At 37.6% G+C, this 26,148-nt stretch overlaps 3 protein-coding genes across 5 annotated transcripts; 2 read left to right on the plus strand and 1 right to left on the minus strand.

Moving 5' to 3' along the window:
- The first annotated feature begins 1,511 nt into the window (after positions 1 to 1,511).
- On the plus strand, positions 1,512 to 6,007 carry LOC110701244. Its single transcript, XM_021878858.1, has 3 exons — positions 1,512 to 1,966; positions 2,299 to 2,467; positions 2,988 to 6,007. Exons 1-3 carry the CDS (start codon positions 1,853 to 1,855, stop codon positions 5,747 to 5,749), a joined length of 3,045 nt encoding a protein of 1,014 aa, XP_021734550.1. The 5' UTR covers positions 1,512 to 1,852; the 3' UTR covers positions 5,750 to 6,007.
- Positions 6,008 to 7,454: 1,447 nt separating this feature from the next.
- Positions 7,455 to 11,577, plus strand: LOC110701245 (aspartic proteinase-like). Of its 3 annotated transcripts, none has more exons than XM_021878859.1 (13): positions 7,455 to 8,147; positions 8,546 to 8,606; positions 8,711 to 8,808; positions 8,897 to 9,009; positions 9,121 to 9,295; positions 9,401 to 9,440; positions 9,556 to 9,620; positions 9,757 to 9,870; positions 10,003 to 10,067; positions 10,416 to 10,575; positions 10,675 to 10,794; positions 11,080 to 11,165; positions 11,256 to 11,577. In XM_021878859.1, exons 1-13 carry the CDS (start codon positions 7,821 to 7,823, stop codon positions 11,341 to 11,343), a joined length of 1,512 nt encoding a protein of 503 aa, XP_021734551.1. In that variant the 5' UTR covers positions 7,455 to 7,820; the 3' UTR covers positions 11,344 to 11,577. The 3 variants fall into 3 exon arrangements, with proteins under 3 accessions (XP_021734551.1, XP_021734552.1, XP_021734553.1); XM_021878860.1 differs by having other exon boundaries at positions 8,741 to 8,808; XM_021878861.1 differs by lacking the exons at positions 8,546 to 8,606; positions 8,711 to 8,808 and having other exon boundaries at positions 7,456 to 8,147.
- Positions 11,578 to 11,690: 113 nt separating this feature from the next.
- Positions 11,691 to 16,160, minus strand: LOC110701246 (G patch domain-containing protein 8-like). Its single transcript, XM_021878862.1, has 8 exons — positions 16,009 to 16,160; positions 14,499 to 14,574; positions 13,964 to 14,150; positions 12,969 to 13,123; positions 12,569 to 12,712; positions 12,381 to 12,481; positions 12,137 to 12,284; positions 11,691 to 12,038 (listed from the first exon to the last, which is right to left on the minus strand). The coding sequence occupies exons 2-8, from the start codon at positions 14,565 to 14,567 to the stop codon at positions 11,955 to 11,957; spliced, it is 888 nt and encodes a 295-aa protein (XP_021734554.1). The 5' UTR covers positions 14,568 to 14,574; positions 16,009 to 16,160; the 3' UTR covers positions 11,691 to 11,954.
- Between the last annotated feature and the right edge of the window lie 9,988 nt (positions 16,161 to 26,148).

Below are 26,148 nucleotides of genomic sequence, written 5' to 3' on the forward strand. Positions count from 1 at the left end.
TAAGATAAAAATCGCCAAAATGTCGCGCCACTTGGATAGATTTAGATAGACTTCATAAGATTAAAAAAAAAAAAAGTTAGTTAAAAATTTCATTTTCAATCAAATTAGGATAGAATTTTAGAATAAGATTGTTAGTTTAGAGTTTTATTTTCGATAAAATACCAAATAATAAACTTAAGGCCGCAAGACAATGTCATTTAGCGTTTTAACTTTTCACCAAGTGTCGTATTACGTTGGATTAATATAGATAGACTTTGTAGCAAAAAAATTAATATAGAATTCTATTTTCAATCAAATTGAATTATAATATAATTTTATCTTAAAAGTCTATAAACAACCCGGGCATCGCACGGGGCACAAAACTAGTCTAATAAAAAAAGTTAAAAAAGAAGATAATACTTAGTAAAATATATTGCATAATTAATCACATCAATAGGTCGAATTCTGCATGACGACATAGCTGGGGTGGCCTTGCCACGTTTAATTCCTGTTTAATCTTTTTAGTTTGTTTTTTCATTTATGAGGTCCCTGACCTCTCTTTATGCATATCTGACTACTTGAGCTATCCCTTACTCTCAATTATTTATTATGATTATATTCTTAAGATATATTTTTATTTTAGTTCAAAGTGATAATATCTTGGAAGATGACACTTTCATACCCTCGGAAATCCTCTCCAAATTCCACCTATTTAATCAATAGTTTGCGCCTTTGCGGTTGCAAATATATTATCATAAATAATCTCTAATTCCCTAACAAAAAAAAAAGAACACTAGCCTCCGCAAAGCTTAATTAATGAACCCATCTATGGCAACCTCACTAACAAATACTCCCTCCGTTTCATAATGTTAGTTTCATATATTATTTTGGGCGTTTCAAAAAGTTCTACCCATATTGAATATATTTTATTTATGACTTGATTTTTTTTTGGAATTAATTGATTGTGGATTGATGACATGACTCTAAATAGGGAAATTTTTACCTTAAATTATGCAATTATGACTTGTGCTTTCCTAATAAAAAATAAAAAAATGTTAAATAAGGTAAACTAATTATGAAATCTGTTGTACATTAATGTTAGATTCCAAACATATTTGTTTTCTTATTTTATGTAATTGATTCCATATGGGACTAACATTATGAAACGGAATGAGTACATAATATGAAATTAGATGATTTAATTTTGTTAATACTGAAATTTATTTATGGTGATGTTTGATTAATCTAATTAAATCTAATAGATTTGATTTTGTATTTAATTTCCACTTTTAACATATTGAAAATTCATGACTTGTTTGGAATATTTCCTGTATATAGTAATTGTAATTTTACTATTTTCAAATGTGTTTTTATTTTAATCTACTACCTCCGGTCCAAATTACTCGCAACTTTGGGGTATTATTTGTGAGATATAATATATTTCAAAGTTGCGAGTAATTTGGACCGGAGGTAGTATTATATTAGTGTGTTAAATAGAAGGCAAAAGGAATTGTGCACCTCTTCACTTGTTATGTTAAACCAAATAAGACCAAAGGTAATTCAAAATTATCCAAGTTCAAACTGATCTAACTGTGGCGCACCAACGTGTTTGTGTTTGGGCACCTTGTGGTCCGAGTGATCGAGTGTCCTAAGTCCTAAGTCCCAACCCAACACCGGCCAACAGTCCTCAAAGATTAGACTCACCAGAGTACCACAGTCCACAAGAAATTAAACCCCAAAAAAAGAAGAAAGAAAGCAGAAGAGAAGAAAGAGAAAAGTCCATTGACAATACAAGTTAGATCTCGCGAAGTTGCAGAGTGCTAAAACCTGCACATACTACCCTTTTCCCTTCTCTCTCCTTTGATCAACAAAGATGTTAGAGAAGATTGGATTACCTCCAAAACCCTCTTTACGGGGTAATACTTGGGTTCTTGATGCTTCTCATTGCCAATCTTGCTCTTCCCAATTCACTTTCCTCAATCGCAAGGTTCTTATCTTTTTATTCGATTATCCTGATTTTGTCAAATTTTTTTTGTGTTTATGTTTGAATTTTTGATGTGGGTATTCCCCAAATTAGAATATTTCTTGTTGAATTTGATGAAATTGGATATGATCCTGTGTAATTTATTAATTTCAATAGTTTTGATGTTTAATTGATGATAATTGATATACCCAGTTATTAATCATGTATTGTTTTGATCATTAAAATCACTTACTTGTATTATCTGTAATTCTGTATATGATGTTTTAGGTTATATAGTGTATCAGCTTTGTTGATCAATATTTTGAAGTAGGGTGATGTTGTAATTTTTATTCCAGCATCATTGTCGAAGATGTGGAGGATTGTTTTGCAATAGTTGCACTCAGAGTCGAATGGTGTTGAGGGGACAAGGCGATTCCCCGGTTCGTATATGTGAAGCTTGTAAGAAACTAGAGGAGTCTGCTCGGTTTGAGCTACGGCATGGACATAAGAATCGAGCTGGGAAAGGTATTAGCTCTCCTATCACATGCTTATTGCATATGAAACTAGAGTAGGATTGGTGTTTTCTTTGCTTTGATGGTTGTGTTGCTTTGCATTTGTTATTGACATGCCTGTGGCAAGGCTCTCTTTTGGAAAAATCTGGAGTTTTATTTATTCGGGGTTTAGGGAGGAGGGGGCAGAAGGTTAGATGTTAGCATAATTGCCATAGTGACTTTGATGAGGCGCTTTAACATTAGATAATACCATAGCATACTAGAATCATCAAATGCGTTGTAGTTCCTGCTGAGTAAGGAGGGGGTAATATACCTGTATGCTAAGAAGCTGTTTCGGGTCACAACAATGTAGAATTCCGCGGTCAGTCTGATGAGATATTGTGTAAACAATGTTACGGCTTAACCTTGGGTATCCTTTATTAGTTATATGTTTAGTACAAATTCAACTGTGAATTGTGATTCAAATTTGAAATTGTTCCATTAAAACGATAAGTAGTTAAGTACCACGTTTAATGTTTATTGCCTGTAAACAGGATCCTCAAAAGTTGCATCAAGGAGTGTGGATGAAGTTATGAATGAGATCTTGATGAATGATGGGAAAGAATCTGCTAATATGGGATCTGGTAAAGAAATTGCTAGCCAAGATGAGGATGTAGATCTGCTTGGTAATGCATCTAATGGCAGTAATAGCGAGATGGATTCTGCTACCCCTGAAGAATTGCGTCAACAAGCTTTGGATGAAAAGAACAATTATAAGATCCTCAAGGGAGAAGGAAAATCTGCTGAAGCTCTTAAAGTCTTTAAAAGGGCAAAGGAACTTGAACGTCAAGCAGCTTCTTTGGAACTCCAGTTGAGGAAGAATAGGAAAAAGGCTTTGGCTTCTAGAAGCTCATCTGAGACACAGAAAAACCAAGGCACGTCTCCTGAATCAGGTAAAAGAGATAAACCCACTAACGTTAAGGAAAAGGATGATCTCACAGCAGAACTCAAAGAACTTGGATGGTCTGATGTGGATATTCATGATGCTAGTAAGAACCCAGCCCCAACTAGCTTAGAAGGCGAGCTCTTTAATCTAATCCAGGACTCTGGTGATACTAGTCGCAGTAAAGTATCTTCTGGTTTAGATAAGACTCAAGTTATTGCCCTGAAGAAAAAGGCTCTCATGCTTAAGCGTGAGGGGAAACTTGCTGAAGCCAAGGAAGAACTAAAGAGAGCAAAAATATTAGAGAAGCAACTAGAGGAACAGGAATTCTTGGCTGATGCTGATGAATCTGATGATGAACTCTCTGCTTTGATGCGTAGTTTGGATAAGGATGAGAAAAAGGATTTTTCTGCTGGTTTTGATATGGATTCTGCATTTGACTTGAGTAATCTCTCGGTCTTTGGTGGTGATGTTGGTATTGATGAGAACTTTGAAGTTACAGACGATGATATACACGATCCAGAAATGGCTGCTGCCTTGCAATCGCTAGGTTGGACTGAGGAGCCTACTCAATTTGATGACGTTGTGCCCCCGTCCACTTCTGTTGATAAAGAAGCACTTTCAGACGAGATCCTTAAGTTGAAAAAAGAAGCTGTAAGCCAGAAACGATCAGGGAATACGGCAGAGGCAATGTCACTGCTAAAGAGGGCCAAAGCTCTTGACAAAGACCTTGAAAATTCTAATGTTAACACAGTCAGCGTTGAAAAAGATCATGAATCAGGTACATTGCACACTAGGACCTTTAACATAACTCCCAATAACGACAGAAAATCACCGGTGAAGAGTAGATTCATGATTCAGAAGGAGCTTCTAGCACTGAAAAAGAAAGCTCTTGCTTTAAGAAGGGAAGGGAAACTAGAGGAGGCTGATAATGAACTGAAGAAAGGAAAAGTCCTTGAGCAGCAACTAGAGGAGATGGATAACCCTGCTAGGGTGGACACTCAATTAAATGTAGGCTATGAAGTGTCAGAGCCAGTAGTTGAGCCCCTTGATTTATCTTCCCCTTTTGCTCTTGAGGATGAACATGGTGATGTGACAGAACAGGATTTGCATGATCCAGCATATCTTTCTCTCCTGAAGAACTTTGGTTGGCAGGATGAAGACAATGCAAGTATGATGCCCTCTGCTGAGGTATCCAATAAAAAGGCTGAGGCTTTGGTGGAAAGTAGAGCTACTGATACAATCGATAAACGAAGAAAGAGTAAATCTGAGATCCAGAGGGAGCTCTTAGGTTTAAAGAGGAAGGCTCTGGCCCTTAGACGTCAAGGACAGGAGACTGAGGCTGAAGAAATGCTTGAAACTGCCAAAAAATTGGAGGAAGAGTTGGCTGAGCTGGAAGCACCAAAAGTAGAAATACTGGCTAATTTCTCTGAACGCCAGGCTGAGGTTGAAGCCGCAATACAAGGAAATCTGCCTGAAGATTCTGAGCCTATGGATAGAGGAACTTTCCAAACACCTCTCAAAAGACCAGCTGAAGCCAATGATGCCTCAGATAAACGCCAAGTGGTGCAGGCAGCTATTCACGGAGCTAATCTTTCCCCAAGTGTTTCGCCAGAAAACCCAAAAAGTCCAGTGCAGCAAGAGATTCTTTCTCATAAAAGGAAAGCACTTGCACTGAAAAAAGAGGGGAAAATGGCTGAAGCAAAAGAAGAGCTTAGGAAAGCAAAGCAGTTGGAAAGAAATTTGGAGGATGGCAAACCCCAGAATCCTACTGGTCCTGTACCCATGGAAGTCTCGTCTTCTGTAATGTCTACTACTAGGGAGGAGCATAGCACTTCCACCCAACCTGAGGAAAGGGATCCTCCCCGTGTGGCCCCAAAACCAATGTCCAGCCATGAGCGTTTTAAATTACAGCGTGAGTGCCTCAATCACAAACGCAATGGTTTGAAGCTACGTAGAGAAGGTAGAACTGAAGAAGCAGATGCTGAACTTGAAATAGCCAAGAAACTTGAAGCCCAGCTTGAGGAAGTTAGTCCTCCTAATCCAACCATTCCCACATTTAATGACGAAGGACCTGCTGGCGATGCTACTGTTGAGGATCTTTTTGACCCTCAGCTCTTATCGGCCCTTAAAGCAATTGGTCTCCAAGATGATAACGTTGTCTCACAGACCCCAGTAAAGGCAGAGCTGCCCACATCAAGCTCCATTAAGAATGAGAGTTTCAATCAAGAGAGAACTCAGCTGGAAGCCCAAATTAAGGCTGAAAAAGTGAAGGCTCTGAACCTGAAACGCTCTGGTAAGCAAGCTGAGGCACTGGATGCTCTTCGTCGATCCAAACAAATGGAAAAGAAGCTTAATTCACTGCCTTCATAACTTCACATGTTCTCTTGAGGATAAATCGGGATAAATTTTGGCTAATTATACAAGAATATGCCAATTCTGCTTGAATTGGATGAGGTTACTGTATAGGATTAAATTATTTTTGCCGAACCAAGTAATTCTGTGAATATATTATAAGTCTGTGTGTTCTTCTTGAACTCATAGTCTTGATATCCTGTGAAGGCTTGTGTTCTGTTGTGTGTATTCTGATAGTTTTTATCACTATCATCTGTAAGATTATTCTCTGTGATCCTTTTTCTGGTCTGGCGAAAATCTTTCGTTTCAGCTCCCCCTTACTATAAGGCTATCAGTAAAACCTGTTGATGCTGAAATACATAACACCAATTTTATTTTCTGTTCCAAGTAGAAGCTTTTCGTTTGATTTAAGAATTTTCTTTGTTCATGTAAGGTAGTACTACCTGCATATTGGTGATCGATTTTGTCACAAACGACGGGGGTTTTCCCTCCACCCTTTTCTACTAGACACTTTCCATGGGCAAAGGTTCATTCTCATTACACTTGGTGATTATTTCCCCAACTCATCACTCCAATCACTTGTACCATCACACCACCCTCCAATACCGCTCGATATATCCCTAATACTACTCCGGGCACCACTCACAACCACCCAGGCACCCAATCACAACCTGTTAATGGTACAATGACTACACTCACATATCCACTACCTTTAATCCTCTAGTCTTTTAAACCATCATTTTATAACGAAACTCCCTCCGTCCAGATTATTTGCAACACTTTCCTTTTTCCATGTGTTTCGTTATTGGTACACAGAATACTTAGTTATTTGGTAGACACACTATTGGTTTGTTACGGAGTAATACTCTCTCCCACTAATATACCCCCACTAATTGTGCAAAATTCAAATTGAACAATCAAATAATTTAAGGGGGGGGGGGGGGGAGCAATAATACAATCACTAAAACACCATAACATATGAAAATAAAAAATAAATTACTCTGTATTTTACTTTTACGGTTTTATCAAACTAAGGGCTTGTTCTCATACGTTTATTTTCAGTTTAGTTCCTAATTTCCTTCTCTTATAAAATATTTAGTTCAGTTGATTTCAATCTATTAGAACAGGCCCTAAGGGCCTGTTCTCTTACGTTGAAATTCAGTTCAGTTCAGTTCAGCTCAGCTCAGTTCAGTTCAACTCAGCTCCTAATTTCCTTCTCTTATAAAATATTCAGTTCAGCTCAATTCAGTTCAGTTCAGTTTAGTTCAATTCAGTTCAGTTCAGTTCAGCTGAGTTCAGTTAATGAGAACAGGCCCTAAGTTTGGTCAATTGAAAAGGAGTGCGCCTTCCAACTCCCATTAGAGACAATTTGGGAGAGGGGATTCCCTTAACCCACCCACCCCACCCCACCCCCCCTTAATTGTTTAGGACAATAACCCAGGCCATCCCCCCCCCCTCACCTTAATTGTTTAGGACAATAACCCAGGCCATGTTGACTTGTAAGGGATATTCATGCAATAGAACCATAAACTTAAGCTATTCATATCAATAGGATGGGGAGAGTGAAAAAAACTTAAATGGTTCGAGTTTTAAACTTGATTTCAAAATATCGTGAGATCGATTCTCCTCTTCCTGCCCATGTGGCTCTTATAATACATCTGTGGGGTGGGTTGAATTTATTGTACCCCTCAAAGGCATACATAATAGATATGTATTGTCATGTCATTCATGATTTGTCCAGTGAGAGGCAACCTTATCTCCAACAAAAACGAGTGTAGGGAATTGGATACCATTTAAATATGTTTTGTATACTCCGCTATTACTTGTATCTATTATCACTTGATTCACTTCCAACGTTATTGTTGTAATTTCCCCCACTTGTATTTTACTAATGTTTTTCGACAATCATACTTTTCCATTTCTACGAAATTTCTATCATATTTTCCTGCTATACGTGATAATTGAAAAATCTTGTCTCATTCCTTTTTTTTTTTTTTTTTTTTTTTTTTTTTTTTTTGCATGAAAGATTTCTTATTTTATAAGTTTATTACTCGTATAAAATTTCTATCATAGGCTTTGTCCATTAAAAATGGGTATTAAATATTTCTCCCAAATTTTATGTTTTTGTGCATTAATAAATATTTGTTTTCTTCCTATAACAACTTATGGATTGTTGAAAATCAGTCTCAAAAGAGTTGATCAACAACATAAAACAAATTTTAATAATATTAAATTTGCAAGAAAGTTGGGTACAATTGAAGTGGGAAAACGTGCAGAAATTATACATTTGAAGAATTACATGAATTCCCAATTTTATGGAGAAATTGGAATTGGCACACCACCTCAAAAATTTGCTGTCATTTTTGATACTGCAGTTTCTAATCTTTGGGTTCCATCTTCTAAGTGCAATTCTTCTGTAAGTGCATAGAAATTAAATCTGCTTTCAAATATTTTAGATAAAGTATTTGTAACAATTGTACTATTAGTGTTCGAGTTGGTGATCATTTGGTTGACATATATGAAATGTGGGATTTATTAAAAAGTTATGAAGAACAAAATAGGGAAATTAAGCTGCTTATAGTATTTTCCAAGGTAGTTGTAGCTTGAAATTTTGTATGGCGATTTAACAATTTTACTTATTATCGATATCTTAAGGGACGTCTGTGTAATTAATATTTATTTGTATTAATATTGCTAACAAAAAACAAGCATCCTATGTATATTTACCTTAAGCTATTAATTCATATCATGATATGTCACAAAAAAAATAAAAAAAAAACAAAAAAAAAACCTAAAGTATTTATTTCATTGTAGGAGGCTTGCTATTTACATTCAAGATATGAATCAAGCCACTCAAGTACATACACAAAGATAGGTACACACTTTAATTTGCATGCTTCATTATCTTTAATTCATTGACATAATTTGTATAATTTTAGACCATGATAAAATTAATAAGAAGTATGTAACTAATATCAGGGTCACCACATGAAATTATTTATGGAACAGAGGCAAAACTCACTGGTTTTCTTAGCCAGGATAATGTTGAAATTGGAGGTTTACTTGTCAAAAATCAAGTATATTTCTACTTCTTCAAATTTTGATTTTTTACCACATTTTTGCTAAGCTTGCCCTAACGTCGAGTTTCTAAAATTATGTATGCAGATAATCTTCGAAATAACAAGTGAAGAAAGCATAACATTGGTACATGCTAAATTTGATGGTGTAGTAGGGCTTGCATTTCCAGATAAATCAGAAGGAAACGCCAATCTTATATGGTAAACATTATGATCAACACTCAAAAACTTACGAATTTTTACATATTTTTCCTGAACTTATCTTATATGGTAAACATGCTAAGCCATTATCAACATACTATCATCATGCAGGTATACAATGGAAGAACAAAAACTACTAAAGAAGAAAGTTTTCTCGATCTGGTTTAACACAGATTCAGAAGCAGAATCAGGAGGAGAGGTTGTTTTTGGAGGAGTTGATCCTAATCATTTCAAGGGAAAACATGTTTATGTTCCTGTGACGCCGAACCAGAATGGTATATGGCAGGTCAGTTAGTAAAAGGAAAGACAAAATATGCAGCATTAACGTGAATAATTCAGATTTCCAGAACACAGTATTGATGACTCGAGTTTCTGTTCACTGTGGCTTCAGATTGAAATTGGAGAACTCTTCATTGGTAACCAATCATCCGGTATAGTTCAACAATCATAATGTTATTCGATTTCAAATGATATGCAGTGAGTTATATTAAGCTAAATTTATGATCATAAACTCATCAACTCTGAATTTTCATTCATATTACATAGGCTACTGTCAGGAAGGCTGTCCTGCTGTTTTAGACTCAGGATCACCATTACTTTCGGGCCCTGCGGTATGTTTTCGCAAACTTCATCCATTTGATACAAAGCATTGAACATCTTATGCCCTTGCATATATCTCTTCCATTCGTTTTCCCCATTCTATAACTAGGAATTATTAAACTACTCTGAATTTTCGTAAAATTTCAGGTTATTGTGGTTGAGATCAACCACGCAATAGGAGCAAAAGGTGTCAAAAGCAAGGAATGCAAAGAAATAATCTCCCACAATGGAGAGAAGATATACGATCTTTTAGCATCAGGGGTCTATCTCCCTACCCTTTCTATCCCTCCGAAATTGCTTCTGATCTGATTCATCTGAATCACCCAATACATAAAAGGTGTACGAGAAGGTTTTAAATTACCTACTAAAACTTCGATTTTTTCTATGCTGCAGGTAAATCCTGATGATATATGTTCACAACTTAGCTTGTGCCTCAACAACGGAGCTCAGCATATGAGGTTAGAAAACCATATAAAACCCAAATGTCAGAAGTAAACCAGCATTAATATGAAAGGACAAAGAAACAATGTTTTGATGAACTTGCAAACGAAATGATACACTTACATCAGGACCACAGAGTCACTTGGAAAAACCTTACATGAACCCGAACTTATTCCAAAGAGCTGAGGATAAAACTTTCACTTCGGAAAATGCATTCACTAATCTTTTCTTCTATTGTCAGATACAATTATACGATATATAGTTTGGCAAGATATTAGCTGAATCTATACTTGATAACATCCAAGCGAGCAATGCAGATTTGTTCTACTAAAGAGTTGATATTCAATAACCCAACTGATTTGCAGGAACAATCTCAAGACAGCTCAAGAAAGAATAAACAGAAAAGAACTTTTATCATTTGCAGATGAGTTGCTATGCAGTGCCTGTCAGAAAATAGTGATTTGGATTCAGAGGCAGATGAAACAGAGAAAAACAAAGAAAGGAATACTGAGATACGTTAGAAAGGTCATATTTTTTTGGAGATTACTTTCTGCTTATTTAAACTTCTGAAGTCTCATCCATAATAGGATTAATATCTGATTATCTGGTTTTTACTCCTTGCAGCTATGCTTTAGCTTTCCGACTCCTCGAGGAGACGTAGAAGTTCCTTGTGAAAACATCCCACTCATGCCACACTTGACATTCACAATTGGAAATAAGCCTTTCACATTCACTCCTCAACAGGTACGATTGGTTAAGATAAACAAGGCGAGAAATTAGAAGCCAATCATGGAGAACAGATCAAATAATATAATCTTTGACAAAGAATCTAATTCTTACTATGTTAGTGAAAGTAAAATTGCAAATTTATGACCTCCCTACCCGTCCTAGATAGATGCCTCTTTAGAAGCATTTGATCATGGTACTTATTGGGCGCTAATCATTCATTTAGTTTATTTGTATAAGCGAATCCTGGCCATGCCTCTTTTTGAATTGTTTCTTGTATTTGTGTTTCACCCTCAATTTCAGTATATACGCACAACTAGAAAGCACCGTAAAATGACCTGCCGGAGCCAATTTTCCGCGGTGGATCTACCATCACTTCCAGGAGCATGGTATGCTTACCTTGCCAGCTATAATATAAGATGTTTTACTGAATGTATAGAATTTTCCTACAAATTTTCTGATTGTTGCATTTATCACAGGATCTTTGGAAATGTATTCATGGGAGTTTACCATTCAGTTTTTGATTTTAGCAAACCACAAGTGGGTTTTGCTGAAGCAGTTTATTAGACTCATAATCTATTTGACCAAATTCAAGCGTCTTCATTTCCGCTCAATACTGGCTGTAGCGCCTTGTCGTTTCAAGTATTCGGCAACAGCTTAACAAGCACTGTAACAACTGCGGAGTAATTTCCAGATTTGGGCTGTTAATTTAATAAATGTAAAATATTACAAATAATATCTCAAGTGTTTAGACTATTTACTTACTTTCCTACCCTGGTAACAAATCATTTTTGCATCTGAGGTCATATAATATAGCCGATTTTCCTTTCTAGTATAGTCATTCTACTGACCAATTTTGGATAAGACAGCTGGTCAGATAGAATGATAAAAGTATTTACGACAGTAGCTATATCTTGGACAAAAGGGACTAGTAATTTTGATGCAAAACAAACTCAGCAACAACTATGGATATCAGAAAGTCACATGATTCGGTGAAGTCGACAGCAATTGGAAAAGCAAAATAACATTCATTGATGATATCTAAACTGTCTCACACATGTATTTGTATTCTAAATCCCAAACAACGGAAAAGAAAAAACTGAAACAAGCAGGGAAAATGTTATCTGATCAGCATCATTCAGACAGCCGTGTATTTGCTCCACTGCAATATAAAGCCGTTATGACTGATCTTCATCACTGTCATTGCCAAAGATAGAGGCCACTGGTACTTTTTGCTTCTTAGGAGCACCACTGAATGAGCTCTGTCAAGATATAAAGCAGATTCAGACTTCATATAAAGGATATTAGGAATTAACCAGAGATGAATTGCAATGTATCAAATATATAACAATTTACATACTTTAGATGTGCCACCTTTGGCTGAAAAGCCAAATTTCAATGCTTTTCTCTGATCAATATCAACAGGTGCAGTATCGGCTTTTGCTGGAATACTTCCAGGATGATCTTGCTCCTGCTCTTGTGTTTGCTGCTGCTTGCGAGCATCAGCACTGATAAACAAAAGATCTAGTATAAGTCACATAATAACAAAAAGCTGATCAACCATATTTAAAATAAATACATAAATAAAGCTTGCAAGAACCTACATTTGGGCAAACTTGGCCATCTCCTTCTCTTGTCGTAGTTGTTCTCGCTTCAGCCGATCATCACGATTGCTGCCATGCATCTCTCTCATCTCCTTAAATCGCTGAAAGCACAATAACAGATTATATTTGGGAAACCAACACAGAGATGAAGTGCAATGTATAAAATATTTGCAGGATTCATTGTCTACCTTTCTGTGATTGTGATCATAGGAGCTCAGGTGAGCTTCAAATTCCATAGCTAACTTGTATTGTTTGTTACACAGATCACAGAAAAATACTTTGTGTATTTCCTTCACCTCAGTCTGAATTTTCTGCTCCCGTTCTGCCAACACCTGATTTCAATATGTGCACGAAGCAGGCAGAAGAACCCACCAGGTAATAAAACTGCACGAAATTCTCAAGAGCTTCCAAAGTGGATGTTCGCTTATCCTATAACATTCCCCTCAAAAGGCATGCATATATGCTATATGCTGCCTTCTGCTAATATATATAGGTTTCACAAAAAGTAATGAATCAAACCACTTTATCTTACACTCTATTCCTTGCATTAGGGAAACTACAAACTATATTAACAATATGATGGAATACCTCTCTCTTTCTTGCAACTTCTTCTGTTTCCTCCACCTCAATTTCAAGCTTTTTGCGTTGTATATTTTCTTCTGCCGTAAAGTAATCATCTTCTTCTTGCTTTCCAATCCCTAGCTTTGGATCTCTCATACCCGATTTTATTGGCTCGGTTATACCTGAAGTGAAGAGGTCAAAGGATAATAAAGTCTTACGTTGACAAACAGCAGTAGTTCGACAGACAAAAAGGCAAATCTTTTCAGAGCAATAAATTATTTCAGAAAACAACAAATTTGCTGCACAAAGTTCTAGATGCTAAAAACCTCAAATGTAATCCATCATGCCAAGTGCTTTGGAGTCATGATTATCAAAATGGTAGTTGTCTCTTCTTTGGACAAAGTATAAGATTTATAGTATATCATGCCTAATTAAACTACCATCTTAAGATTTAAATTTTTCAGGGAGAATAGTCGAGCACCAAAGCTATCATCTGGAAGACTGAAATTAATAAAGAGCCACTAAAACGTTTTCTCCTCCATTTGTGACAAGAATTCTCTATCATAGATGCTTTGCAATAAGAAAAATACTGATGATATATTAGATCTCTAATTAGTTTATGGAATAGAGAGAAATCTGCAACAAGCTATCATCCATTCCATGCAAAAAAAAATGTCACCGAGTATGATCTATATAGTACAACAATGCTTGACAATAATAAGGTCTCAATGAGTCTTTGAAGGTGGCGTCAATAGGTCAGATAACTTAAACAGAACTTATGGGAGATTTATGAATCTGAATCCAGTATAAGTTAATGAATCATGTCATAACTAAGGAGCTATTCTTTTCACCTTCAAGGTAAAGAAAAGGACCTAACAGGCTAACAAGCATACACCAGCATCAACCGTAGACATAATCAACTCTCTCTCTCTCTCTCTCTCTCTCTCTCTCTCTCTCTCTCTCACACACACACGCACACACACACACACACACACAATTGGTACATCTGAAGGAACACATACCCTGTTCATCCTTTCCCAGTCCCTTTCCTTTCCATCCCATTTTCTGAAGAAGCTTGAATCCAATATTAGATGATGACATTTTCCTGTCCTCTGATGCTTGTTCAACATTATCTAAATCAACATTCTCAGTAGGCCTGTGGTTAATTGGCAAGCGAAAGTCTTCACGGAAATCATCACCATATAAATCCTGGCAAACAATTAGAAACAACAATTCAAATTTTAAAATGATCCCTCAAAAGCATGAAGAAAAGGATATGCTGCACATGCAGCAGCAACCTAAAGTACACTAAACACCAACATTTTTCAATCAGATATCAAGTCTTCAATAGCAATTCTTAGGAATTAATAACTCATATAAGCAGCACAACAAATATTAACCGTGGTCCTTACAAAGTTATCAAGGATCTAGACACAGTTATTGGTTTAAAAGAGGAATAATCATTCATGATTTAGGTCGTAATTAATCAACGTGGGGTTAAAACAGAGCACACTAGATACCCTAACAATTGAAACCTCATATGAGAAAATTCTTTACCTCTTTCCTATTGTTTTTTTGGTCTCGCATGCTTGATTCTGCTGCACTGTATTTCCATCTACGATCCATTTTATATCTGTATCATAACAAAATACAAAGAAATTCACTCTTGTGATGATCATTGTCCGACAAAGTTGTACTGTTTTCACTTTCATTATAAAATACCTTTTTAAAATCCACCAATAACAAGCAATGAATGGAATATGAACCCAACAACAACAAATGCTTAGTCCCAAAATGGAATGTAAATTAAACTTCTAGATGGTTTCTTTAAGATCATTACACTTGAAAGTCAGAAGACAGCTATGAAAAGTTCTAGTATAGCCATATTCCATGGATTTTTGGTTCGCATATATATTGTCAATTTCTAGAGCAACCATAGATTCTACCAAGTACCAACAATAAGAAGATGTGTATTAAACATATGCAGGTGATAGAATGCCTTTCAGTGGGAGAAGCAGGGTATTACGTGGTTTCATTTGAGAAAACCTAATTGAAAATCCTGCTTCAAAGCATCCAGCTCCTACAATTTCAAATAACATACGAAACATTTCGATTGCCCAAGTACAAGTTATCCTATCTACTTCTTCCAGTCACAAACACTCAACCAATTGAATCACGCAATTTACAATAATCATAGGCAGTTCTCAGTCGTCAAACATAAAACTGAGCTGGAATAAAAACACAAACATACGATGACCTCCATTTATCCATCCACTAACAATTTACAATACCATGTAACCTCAACGATACGTGACATGAAATATCAGGATCAAAACTTGATTCTCGTACCCAGAAGAAAAAAAAAGCATCATATTCCCCTCCACAGTCTAAATACTGCTCTTCATATGTATTGAAGCACAAAACAAGCATGAAGAAACATATAAATCAACTCTGCTTAAAGCTAAAGTTCTTTTACATTGTTTAATTTTTCTTCAGTGTTCACTCTAATAATAAAACTTCAAAATTATACCATCAAATTTCTCACAAAAACATCCTCAATTTTCAGCATACCACTTGCTATTGTTGTTAATACCAACTTTATAAGATGCAAAATCTATACTCAACCCATCAATTCTTCAATCAAATCAAAAAGATTCAAAATTTTCCGACGAAAACTACCAACAAACTAAATGGGTAATTCAGTTGTTGTTAACACCAACTTTATAAGATGTAAAATCAATACTAAACCCATCAATTCTCCAATCAAATCAAAAAGATTCAAAATTTTGCAACGAAAACTACCAACAAACTAAATGGGTAATTCAATTTCCAACCAAAAGATAATTAAGCAAAAAAGTAGCTGAGATTTATCTACAAATCAAAATTAAGCATGAATCAGCTTCTAATTAAGTAAGTACTAAACAAAAATCATAGTAGTCGAGAAAAAACCCTAAATTAAACAATTTCAGATCTTACAAATATACAAGAATTAGGGAAAAATGAAATTGACAATTCGAAGAAATTCATGAAAAAGAAACAAAATTAGTAGGTTAGAGATAAAAGTTACCAGAAGAGCAACGACCAACGTCTTGCTCGTTCTCTCTCTCTTTGAGACGCTGTATTTGTTCAAACTCTGCGTTTCAGAAAATGTTCAATTTTTGTACTTTTGATTTCCATCTTATTCGCATGTTAAGTTAAAACGGGTTTGTAATACCGTATGTCTGTATTGGCGTACTCATACCATGGCTAGGTGGGATACCAAGGGACAGGGGTCCGAGGGTTGTTCGAAACAATGTTGTTAAATTGATTTACTTCAATAGACCCCTTTGTCACGACACGAGCGCAGATCGCACATGTACTCATACTGCATTTGAATCTACAAAACTTGTTGATTAGTCTTTTTTATGTACGCAACAAGCTAATAAATAGAGAAAACACCATGCAATGACATTAACCTGCACCACAATTACAAACATTAGTAAGACACACAAGTATAGAGAGGTTGCCTCTTATGGGACTTGTTGTGTCAGGACATCGAAGAAACTGTCAGCACGTGACACTTTGCTATCTTTCAAAAAAAAATTGTTTTCATCTTTGTTCACATCCCTTCCCTTTCTTACCAAAGTGCAAATGATTGATGCCAACAAGATACACAGAGGGTTGGTAGAGTTCTCATCTTATTTCAAGAGGAAAAAATAATATAGGTTTAGGAAGAATTACTCCCTCCCTCTAAGGACATGTTCTCTTCAACTTAATTTCAGTTCAGTTTTTAATTTCCTTCTCTCATAAACAATTTATTTCAACTCTATTCAGTTCAATTCAGTAAATCAGGCCCTAATTTGTTAGTGTCAATTTTGATCAATGATAGGAAGAGGAATACGTTAATTATCAATATAAGGTATTTGAAATTTTATGTTGAGACAATTCCAATATATACGTATGATATACTTGATTTTATGTAATCGTTATTAAGCATAAATATTGATAGTATTCAAGTTATTTGATATGACAAGGAAACAAAAGTTTAAATCGGATAAAGTATTCTCTATACTCTCCCTGTCTCTAAATTAAAAGTATATCTTTCTCTTTATTATGTAGGTAATAAATGTTAGAAAGAGGTTTTGTATGAAGGGACGGAGGGATTACAAGATATTGTATACTGTTTCAGTTTTTGATAAAGCAAGGTTAATAAGGCTTATCCAAGTTCAAAAAACCACTAACAAAAGGTTGATAAGGAGTAAATAAGAGAATGAATTAAAATTTGTTATTTTACTCAAAGAGAATGAATTACTTAGTCTAAATTATATTTTCTCATAAATAAGAAACACAAACTTTGTTGATACGGGTATTTACCTTGTTTATTAAAAGGTTAGTTAATTTGCACTACAATTTACAATTGAGCATTTTATTCTGATATAGATATTTTTCCACGACAGATGTTTCTTGACAACTATTCTTTGACTTCAAATTCGGTCTAATTTTTTTACAACTATTATTTGACTTCAAATTCGGTCTAATTTTTTTACAACTATATTTTGACTTCAAATTCGTCTAATTTTTTACAACTATTTTTTGACTTCAAATACGGTCTAATTATACACCACACATACTTGAATAATTTTAGAGATTACTCCAACTGGAGGAATTACAAAATTCAACAATAATGTAAGCAAGTTACGGAGTATTAGGTATTTTTTTAGACTAACTTTACTTAATTACCAATACATTTTAATATTAGTGTTGATAATTCGACTCGAATTCAAAAGATAAGTCATTGTAATAATTTAGTCCTGTAGAACAATAGCTAGATGCATGCATTGAAATCTTGAAGGAAGTTTCTTAAGACCTAACACCTTAATTTATGTTGGAATCTAGAGTAGATGGTTCCTGGTAAAACTCGACAAAGTTATATGGTATAGGTTGGACTATTACTCTTTCTGATCAGAGAGAGAGATGCGGGGGGATCTTCTGGAATTGCTTCCTCGGCTCTTCAAGCTGAGGGTTTGGCTTGTTTGTCAGCTATGGGCTGGGCAAGAGATAATGGATATACATCCGTTAAAATTTATACTGACTCTACCATGATTATCCTCTCACTGGGAAAAGCAGGGGCCTTATCCATGGATCTCTTTTGGATAGTTAAGGAAATCAGAAGGATAGGACAACTTTTTCAACAATGCGTCTTCCTCAAAGTTAGTAGAGAAGAAGTTAATCGTTCCCATCAGCTTGCAAATCAGTGCCGGCAGACTGTTTCAACGTTTGCTAACTCTATTCCTTTTGATGTTTTTTAAGTTCCTTTTTCTTTTTTTATTTGCTGTGTCTTCTGCTGTTGTAAAAAAAAAAAAAAAAAAAAAAAAAAAAAAAAAAAAAAAAAAAAAAAAAATTATGTTGGAAACTAGAATTATTTCATCAACATACATACATGCTAACTCATACTACGTACTGAATAATACATAGTACTTTGTAGTTGTCAAGAAACTAAAAAAAAATACATTAACATCTTTTTGACCAAATTAGGTAGAAAAATTCACACGTTTAGAAGCAAAATTCGTCTTAATCAATCTAACAAAAACTATATTATGGAATAATTATACATTAAAGTTTTGGGATTCTTTCTAATACTAATTAAAATTAACAAACGTGAATACAGCAGGAAATCTTAAGAAACATGATAAAAGCAAAGATATCTTAATTTAAAATTAATAGTTTCGTTGTGATCTTGAGTACTATATGAAAAGAGATTATGTACTACTAAGAACTTTTATATTTCGAGAAGCATTATTATATTATACACTTCTTTAATTAATACAATGTATTTGATGGTGGTATAACTTAAAGATCGAATTTGTATGTAATTTATTCCTAAAAGAGTAAGTAGAACGAACAAATGTTTATTTATATATTGCTAATTAATTCCACATGTATAAAAGTAATTTTGTTCTTGTAAAAGTGCTAATGATATTATTGTGAATCTTATTACACGTAGAATGGATAAAAGTTATAATTAATTGTTCTTGTCTAAGATATCACATTATTCACTAGCACTAGTGCTTGTTAATTCTATCTTTTTATTTACCTGCTTTAATTAATCCTTAATAGGAATTAAGATATTGTGATCTTAATGAGTTTTTTATTACACAAAATTTTCATGTTACACACTATGCCATTAATTGATGATTTAAATGATGAGATTATTGACAATGTATATATGAGTTTACTAACCATGTAATAACACTCTTCTTTCTTTCTTTTTTACTTGACATAATTTGATGACTTTTGTATTACTCATATATTCACTTTTTATTATTTTTAGTGATTTGAAAGGAAAAACATAATTACGTGGGATCTTATTTGAATCATTTTAACAAATCTTATTATAATTTTTACTCAATAATAATAAAAGATATTGATGGTTATATATGTGAATTAACAATACTGATAAATGAAGCAGGTTAAGTTAAAGCAAACATAGGAAGTAAGCAATATTATGAGGTATGCATTGATTGCATAAGCAATGATGACTTGATGAGGTACGCATTGATTACATTAGCAATGAGAGGTTTATTACCTACCATGAACCTATGATTATTATGGATTCAATAGAACTAACCGGCAAAGATGACTTCCTGCTACCCCATTTGGGCAATTAACCCGACTTTAGCATAGATAGTACATATGTGCGTACTGTTATGGATAAAAATGTGTAAGATTTAGTCAACGGTAGTCAATGAAGGTCAAGGACGAAGACTTTCCTCGACGACGCACTACTAGCACCGACGGAAGACGAAGTCAAATAATAACTTCCTATTTTTCGGGAAAAAGATAAAGCAAGGACTTAGTCTAAACTCAGCCAAATCAGTCCGATAGAATTCAAAACAAAAGAAGAATATTTTCAGTAACTAAATCCGAGAATCAAGGGCATGAACTTATCTCCTTGCAACGGCTAGGGCATAACCTAGCAAATCGTCTATATAAGGGTTGCAGCAACAGCAAACATGGCATCTATCCCAAGCTTACATCTTACCTCAGAAACTTGTAATTCAATATAATTTTTTGCATAGTGAAAGTTTGGTAGATCTTCATTCTACCCGCGGTTTTTACCTTCCTTGGGTTTTCCGCGTCACCAACTCCGTGTGTCATTTATTTTTCTCCTTTATTTCACGTTATATTTTGCTTAGTTGATCCGTAGCCTAGATTTTGATATTCAATCCCACTTAACGAAAATTAGCATAAACAATTTGGCGCCCACCGTGGGGCTACAACTAGGTAAAATCAAAAATTTCTCACCAAGCTTTCAACATGTCAGCCGACGAAATGACCCCAGAAAAGCTGAAAGCTGCCTATGAGAAAGTTCAAGCCGATCTCGAGGCTGCTACGGAATCTAACGAGCGTCTCAGCAAAGAAAAAGAAGCGTCAGACTCCGATGCCGCTGCCCTCCGCCAACAACTGGAATCCGCCCAAAGCAACCGTCGCCGCCGACCGGGGCAGCTAGACCTGATCCCCAGAATGCCGTCTTTCGATGTCATCGAGTCCCCCCATGATACTGATATTGAAACTAGTGGCGAAGAAATGGACGTGGACCCTCCCATTAGAAATCCTGGGCAAGGGAGCATCCGGACTCCAGATGACGACCAAGGTAACCCGCAACCTGATCAAACTGAAATCCTACTCCAAAGGTTGGTTGCCCTAGAAAAGCCGAACGCCCGGGTCCTGTCAATGATGAAAAAGATGCCCGGCGTGCCAATCCCCGTCCAGCGAGAAGCCCCGGGTGGATTTGCAGCTACCCCTTTCTGTGACGAGTTGGCCTTGGCCCGAATCCCCAGGAGATTGTCGCTCCCGACGTTTACGTCGCTATATGATGGAACGACCTGTCCAGAGCAGCATGTCGAGTATTACAAGCAGCGAATGTGACAAGCTTCTATCCCGTTCGAGTGCTGGGAGGCATGCATGTGCAAATCATTTGGCGCGACGCTGACAGGCCCCGCCCTCAAGTGGCTCGGCAAGCTTGAACCAGGTAGTATAACTAGTTTTGCTATGTTAGTTAACAAATTCTACTCCCATTTTGAGAGCAGCAGGCAGTTCGACAAGCAGACAAGCGATCTATATCGGATTGTCCAGGGTCCTAAAGAGACCATCAGAGCCTATTGGTCCCGGTTCAATAAAGAGAAAGTCTCGATCAAGAATGTCGACAACAGGACTGCCATTGAAGCCTTCCTCCGCGGACTGCATACAGACTCGGATCTGTATAAAGATATGATCAAGTATCCATGCTCGACGTTCGAAGAGGTCAGGACCCGAGTCGTGGCTCAAATGCGCTTCGACGAAGATATCGCCAATCGCATTTCCTACCTAGGTTCCAAAAGTTCGTCCGATCGAAAGGCCACTAGCAACACCCGAGGGTCGTGGCGACATCAGCCTTACGAGGCGACAGGTAAATCACGTTCTGTTAATGCTGTGCAGGTAGAGGATATTCTCGACGCTCCCCAGTATCCCGATATATCGGAGTATGGCTTTGACGTGAATATCGTAGCGGTAGTGAAGGAATTGGAGCCTCTGGGAAGCAAAGTCCGCTGGCCGTCGAAGAGCAACAAGCTAGAATCAGAGAAAGATATGAGCAAATGGTGCGAGTTCCATAGTGATCATGGCCATAAGACGGAATGCCCTGCGGAGAGAAGTCGCCTTCCAGCTGAAGAGAGGCAACCTCAAGCATCTGTTGGGAAAAAAGAAAAGCAGTGACGCAGGCCGCCGTGAGCCAAAAAAGACGACGGCATCCGGGCCCCCCAAGCCCCCTGTACCCAAGGTAATAGTTAATGTTATCACTGGTGGTTCCGATATTTGTGGACTAACCTACTCTGCAGCAAAAAGGGTCGCAAAGTCGACAATAGAGAATGCAGTTGTCCCAGACGAGATCAGAGACCCCCTGGAAAAGAAGCTAGAAGAAATGTCGATAACTTTCGACGATGATGACGTCAACAACATCAGCAGGGACCATGAAGATTCTCTGGTAATTTCTTTGCTCGTCGGGAATTGTCTGCTTCGAAGGGTGCTGGTCGACGGAGGAAGCTCCGCAAATATCTTGTTCAGAAGAGCCATGGAAGATATGGGGTTGGAAGATAGCGACATCACCAGAAGTTCGACAACTCTGGTCGGTTTTAGTGGGGAAAGCATGTCAACTCTCGGAGATATAACCCTCCCAACCTTTGCAGGAGGCCTAAACCCTCAGACCAAATTTAATATCGTAGATTGCCCATCGGCCTATAATGCTATATTGGGACGTCCCTGGATCCACCGATTAAAAGCCATACCTTCCACGTACCACCAATCAATCAAATTTCCTACCCCGTGGGGAGTCCAAGAAATTAAAGGAGAGCCCCGCGAAGCCAAACACTGCTACAAAACGACCCTTAAACCATCCATGAGAACCGCATAGCAATTACAGCATGGCCCGACACCAGACAATCCCAACGACCTCGAAATCGACGAAATACCCTTAGACCCCGATGTGCCTGATCAAACCGTTCGTGTCGGAGCCAACCTAAAACTGAACTCAAAAACATTATATTAGCCTTTCTCCGAGAGAAAAAAGATTGTTTCGCCTGGTCGCATAAGGACATGACTGGCATAGACCCAAGCATCATCTCGCATAAGTTGAACATCGACCCCAATCATAAGCCCGTCAAGCAAAAGCGTCGAAAGTTCGCGCTAGAAAGGAATAAGATCATCAATGACGAGGTGCAGCAGCTGATCGACGCAGGAAAAATAAGAGAAGTGAAATACCCAGATTGGCTCGCAAATGTTGTCGTCGTCAGCAAAAAGAATGGCAAGTGGAGGGTGTGCATCGACTTCACCGATCTCAACAAAGCATGCCCTAAGGATCCGTTCCCGCTCCCGCACATCGACGCCATGGTAGACGCAACGGCAGGTCACGAGCTCTTAACATTCATGGACGCCTACTCCGGTTACAACCAGATCTTGATGCATCCCGATGATCAGGAGAAGACGACATTCATGACCGACAAAGGTATATATTGTTATAAAGTTATGCCATTTGGACTAAAAAATGCAGGTTCGACGTACCAGAGACTCGTCAATAAGATGTTCAAAGACCAGCTAGGAGAGACGATGGAGGTATACATCGACGATATGCTGGTGAAATCTAAAAAAGCCAAGGATCACGTCGATCACCTCAAGCAGACCTTCGAGGTATTGCGGAAGTATGGTACGAAACTTAACCCTACTAAATGTTCATTTGGAGTGTCTGCTGGAAAATTTTTGGGCTATGTAGTAACACAAATGGGAATTGAAGCTAGCCCTGACCAAGTCAGAGCCCTAATAAATATTCAATCCCCCCGAAATGTTAAAGAAACCCAAAAATTGACGGGACGAGTGGCAGCATTAAATCGCTTCATCTCTAGGTCGTTAGACAAATGTCACCTATTTTATAAAGTTTTAAGAAAAAATAAAGGTTTTGAATGGACTGACGATCATGAGAAAGCTTTGCAGGATTTAAAAAATACTTAATGACGCCACCCTCCTGTCGAAACCCAAAACTAACGACCCTTTGCAGCTTTATATTGCCGTCAGTACCATAGCCGTCAGCGCAGTCTTGACCAGAGAAGATGATGAAGCTGGCCAGCTTCCGGTTTACTACGTAAGTAAAACCTTGCTCCCAGCCGAGGTAAGATACACTTCCTTAGAGAAATTAGCCCTCGCCTTATTTACTGCTGTTAAGAAACTAAGGCACTATTTTGAAACCCACCACGTAGTGGTGATGACTAACTACTCGCTTAAGTCTGTCTTGAGAAAACCAGATCTGACAGGGCGTTTAGGTAAATGGAGCATCTCGTTGAGCACGATGGACATCGAATACCAACCTAGGAAGGCAATTAAGTCCCAAGATCTCGTAGATTTCTTGGCTGACTTCAGCCCCGATCTACAGGTTGTAGTCGATAAAGAGCTGGAAGAAATAAATAGCGTCCAAGGCAAAGGAAAATGGATCTTATTCGTCGATGGATCATCCAATCAACGAGGAGCAGGACTGGGAATGGTGCTAAAGTCGCCACAAGGGGACATGATAGTAAGGTCTGTATCTTGTGATTTTAAAGCAACTAACAATGAAGCAGAATACGAAGCTTTGATTGCAGGAATGACCGTCGCCAAGGACTTAGGCACAACATCCCTGGACGTGTACAACGACTCTCTCCTCGTCGTCAGCCAAGTAACAGGCGACTTCGCAGCAAAAGACTCCAAAATGTCAGCATACCTTGACATAGCCAAAGAAAAGTCCAAACACTTCAATCCTTTTACCATCTCTCAAATTCCAAGAGACCAAAACACCCAAGCTGACGCCCTAGAAAACCTAGCCTCCGCCCTCAGAAAAACCGCCTTCACAAACATCCCTTTAGTCCATTTACAAAAGCCGTCCATATCTTTTAAAGAAATCCTACCAGTCGACGACGTCAACAACGACGAAGACTGGACCAGACCGATCATAGACTACTTAACCAAAGATATCCTACCCAATGACAAAGCAGATTCGCGAAAGCTAAAATATAAGGCCTCCCGGTACCATATCATCGACGGAGTCCTATTCCGCAAATCGGCGTCGGGACTATCCCAAAGATGCATCCGAAAGAGCGAGCAACAGTCCATCCTCAGCCATTTGCATGATGGGATATGTAGCAGTCATGTCGGAGGAAGAAGACTTGCCAACATCGCGAAGCGACAAGGGTACTTTTGGCCTACACTTCATGAGGACGCAATGCAGTACGTGACAAAATGCGATAGTTGTCAGCGATTCGCCAACGCCGTTCATAAACCATCGGAGCCCCTCCACCAAACATTATCTCCGTGGCCTTTCATGAGATGGGGAATGGACATCGTTGGGAAGCTACCCGCGGCGCCAGGTCAAAGAGTATATATGTTAGCACTAACTGACTATTTTTCTAAATGGATTGAAGCAATTGCTTTGAAACAGGTGACAGATAAAGAAGTTATTTTGTTCATATGGACTAACATTATATGCAGGTTTGGAATTCCATCGGTGATCGTCTGTGACAATGGATCACAGTTTATTAGCGACAAAACTCATTCCTTTTTGCAGAAATTTCGCATAGAGTTGAGGACATCGACACCAAGGTATCCACAAGCCAATGGACAAGCTGAGTCTAGAAATAAAGTAGTCATGGAAGCCATTAAGAAAAGGCTGAAGGCAACAGAAGGCAAATGGGCTGACGAGCTCCCAGCAGTTCTATGGGCCAACCGGACAACGCCGAGAGAGGTAACGGGGAATACGCCCTTCTCCATTGTCTATGGATGTGAAGCCGTTCTGCCAGTTGAGGCCGACTTTCCAACGTCAAGGTTCGGACTCATGACGGAGGAAAGGAATCAAGAGGAAATGGAAGATAGTCTGGACGCGGTTGAAGAACTAAGAGAAGCAGCTTTAATCAGAATGGCAGCACAGCAGCAGATCATCGCTAGGAGCTTCAACAAAAACGTCAAGGCTAAAACGTTCCAATTAGGAGACTGGGTACTAAGGAAAGCATTCCAGAATACAAAGAATCCGGCCGACGGAAAGCTCGCTCCCCCATGGGAAGGGCCATATGAAATTACTCAGGTCATCGGCAACGGTGCATATCGATTAACTGATCGGCAAGGTAATCCTGTTCCACGAAGTTGGAACGCAACCCATCTCAGAAAATACTACTTTTAAAGCAGACGGTAAAAAGTGTTCGTCGACAAAATGGTAATGTCTAAACTAAAATACTCCATTTGTTTTATTCTGTTAAAGTTTTTATTACGATTAAGCGTACTGACTTAAGCATCGGAGGGCCAACGGCCAACGGCACTTTAACCACATTTGTTTTACAGTAGAAGTGACAGACGAAAACGTTCCGCTAAGAAAAGAGAAAAAACGACGACGAACGACAGCAACCCTAACAAAACAAGCAAAGTATTTTTACAACCGACAGCTGAAAACGCAACGATGCCCAGGGCAACATTCGACCTTAGCGTCTGACGCCAAACACCCGATACCTGAACCAAGAACTAATCATCAGGGTTCAGCGTCGACGCTGGGACGCAAGGGGCATTGGCAAACAAAGCGACGATAGGCCTAAAATCACAAAGTCTTCGACAAGGCATATTGAGTAGCTACAAAACTATATTGTTAGTAAAGTATGTTATCTTAAAGAGTTAATAAAAAGTTTTT

The sequence above is a fragment of the Chenopodium quinoa genome, unplaced genomic scaffold (assembly GCF_001683475.1).
Source record: "Chenopodium quinoa cultivar QQ74 unplaced genomic scaffold, ASM168347v1, whole genome shotgun sequence".
In the NCBI taxonomy this organism is placed as follows: Eukaryota; Viridiplantae; Streptophyta; class Magnoliopsida; order Caryophyllales; family Amaranthaceae; genus Chenopodium; species Chenopodium quinoa.

What these genes read in the sequence shown, in the direction of transcription:
- LOC110701244 (XM_021878858.1), top strand. Translation starts at nt 1,853, where the DNA reads ATGTTAGAGAAGATTGGATTACCTCCAAAACCCTCTTTACGGGGTAAT. An exon ending in TCACTTTCCTCAATCGCAAG is followed by an intron (nt 1,967 to 2,298) that starts GTTCTTATCTTT and finishes TTTTTATTCCAG; the next exon opens with CATCATTGTCGAAGATGTGG. An exon ending in TAAGAATCGAGCTGGGAAAG is followed by an intron (nt 2,468 to 2,987) that starts GTATTAGCTCTC and finishes GCCTGTAAACAG; the next exon opens with GATCCTCAAAAGTTGCATCA.
- LOC110701245 (XM_021878859.1), top strand. Translation starts at nt 7,821, where the DNA reads ATGGGTATTAAATATTTCTCCCAAATTTTATGTTTTTGTGCATTAATA. An exon ending in GGAAACGCCAATCTTATATG is followed by an intron (nt 9,010 to 9,120) that starts GTAAACATTATG and finishes ATCATCATGCAG; the next exon opens with GTATACAATGGAAGAACAAA. An exon ending in ACCAGAATGGTATATGGCAG is followed by an intron (nt 9,296 to 9,400) that starts GTCAGTTAGTAA and finishes CTGTGGCTTCAG; the next exon opens with ATTGAAATTGGAGAACTCTT.
- LOC110701246 (XM_021878862.1), bottom strand. Translation starts at nt 14,567, where the DNA reads ATGGATCGTAGATGGAAATACAGTGCAGCAGAATCAAGCATGCGAGAC. An exon ending in AAGTTGCAAGAAAGAGAGAG is followed by an intron (nt 12,713 to 12,968) that starts GTATTCCATCAT and finishes TATTGAAATCAG; the next exon opens with GTGTTGGCAGAACGGGAGCA. An exon ending in ATGATCACAATCACAGAAAG is followed by an intron (nt 12,482 to 12,568) that starts GTAGACAATGAA and finishes TTGTGCTTTCAG; the next exon opens with CGATTTAAGGAGATGAGAGA.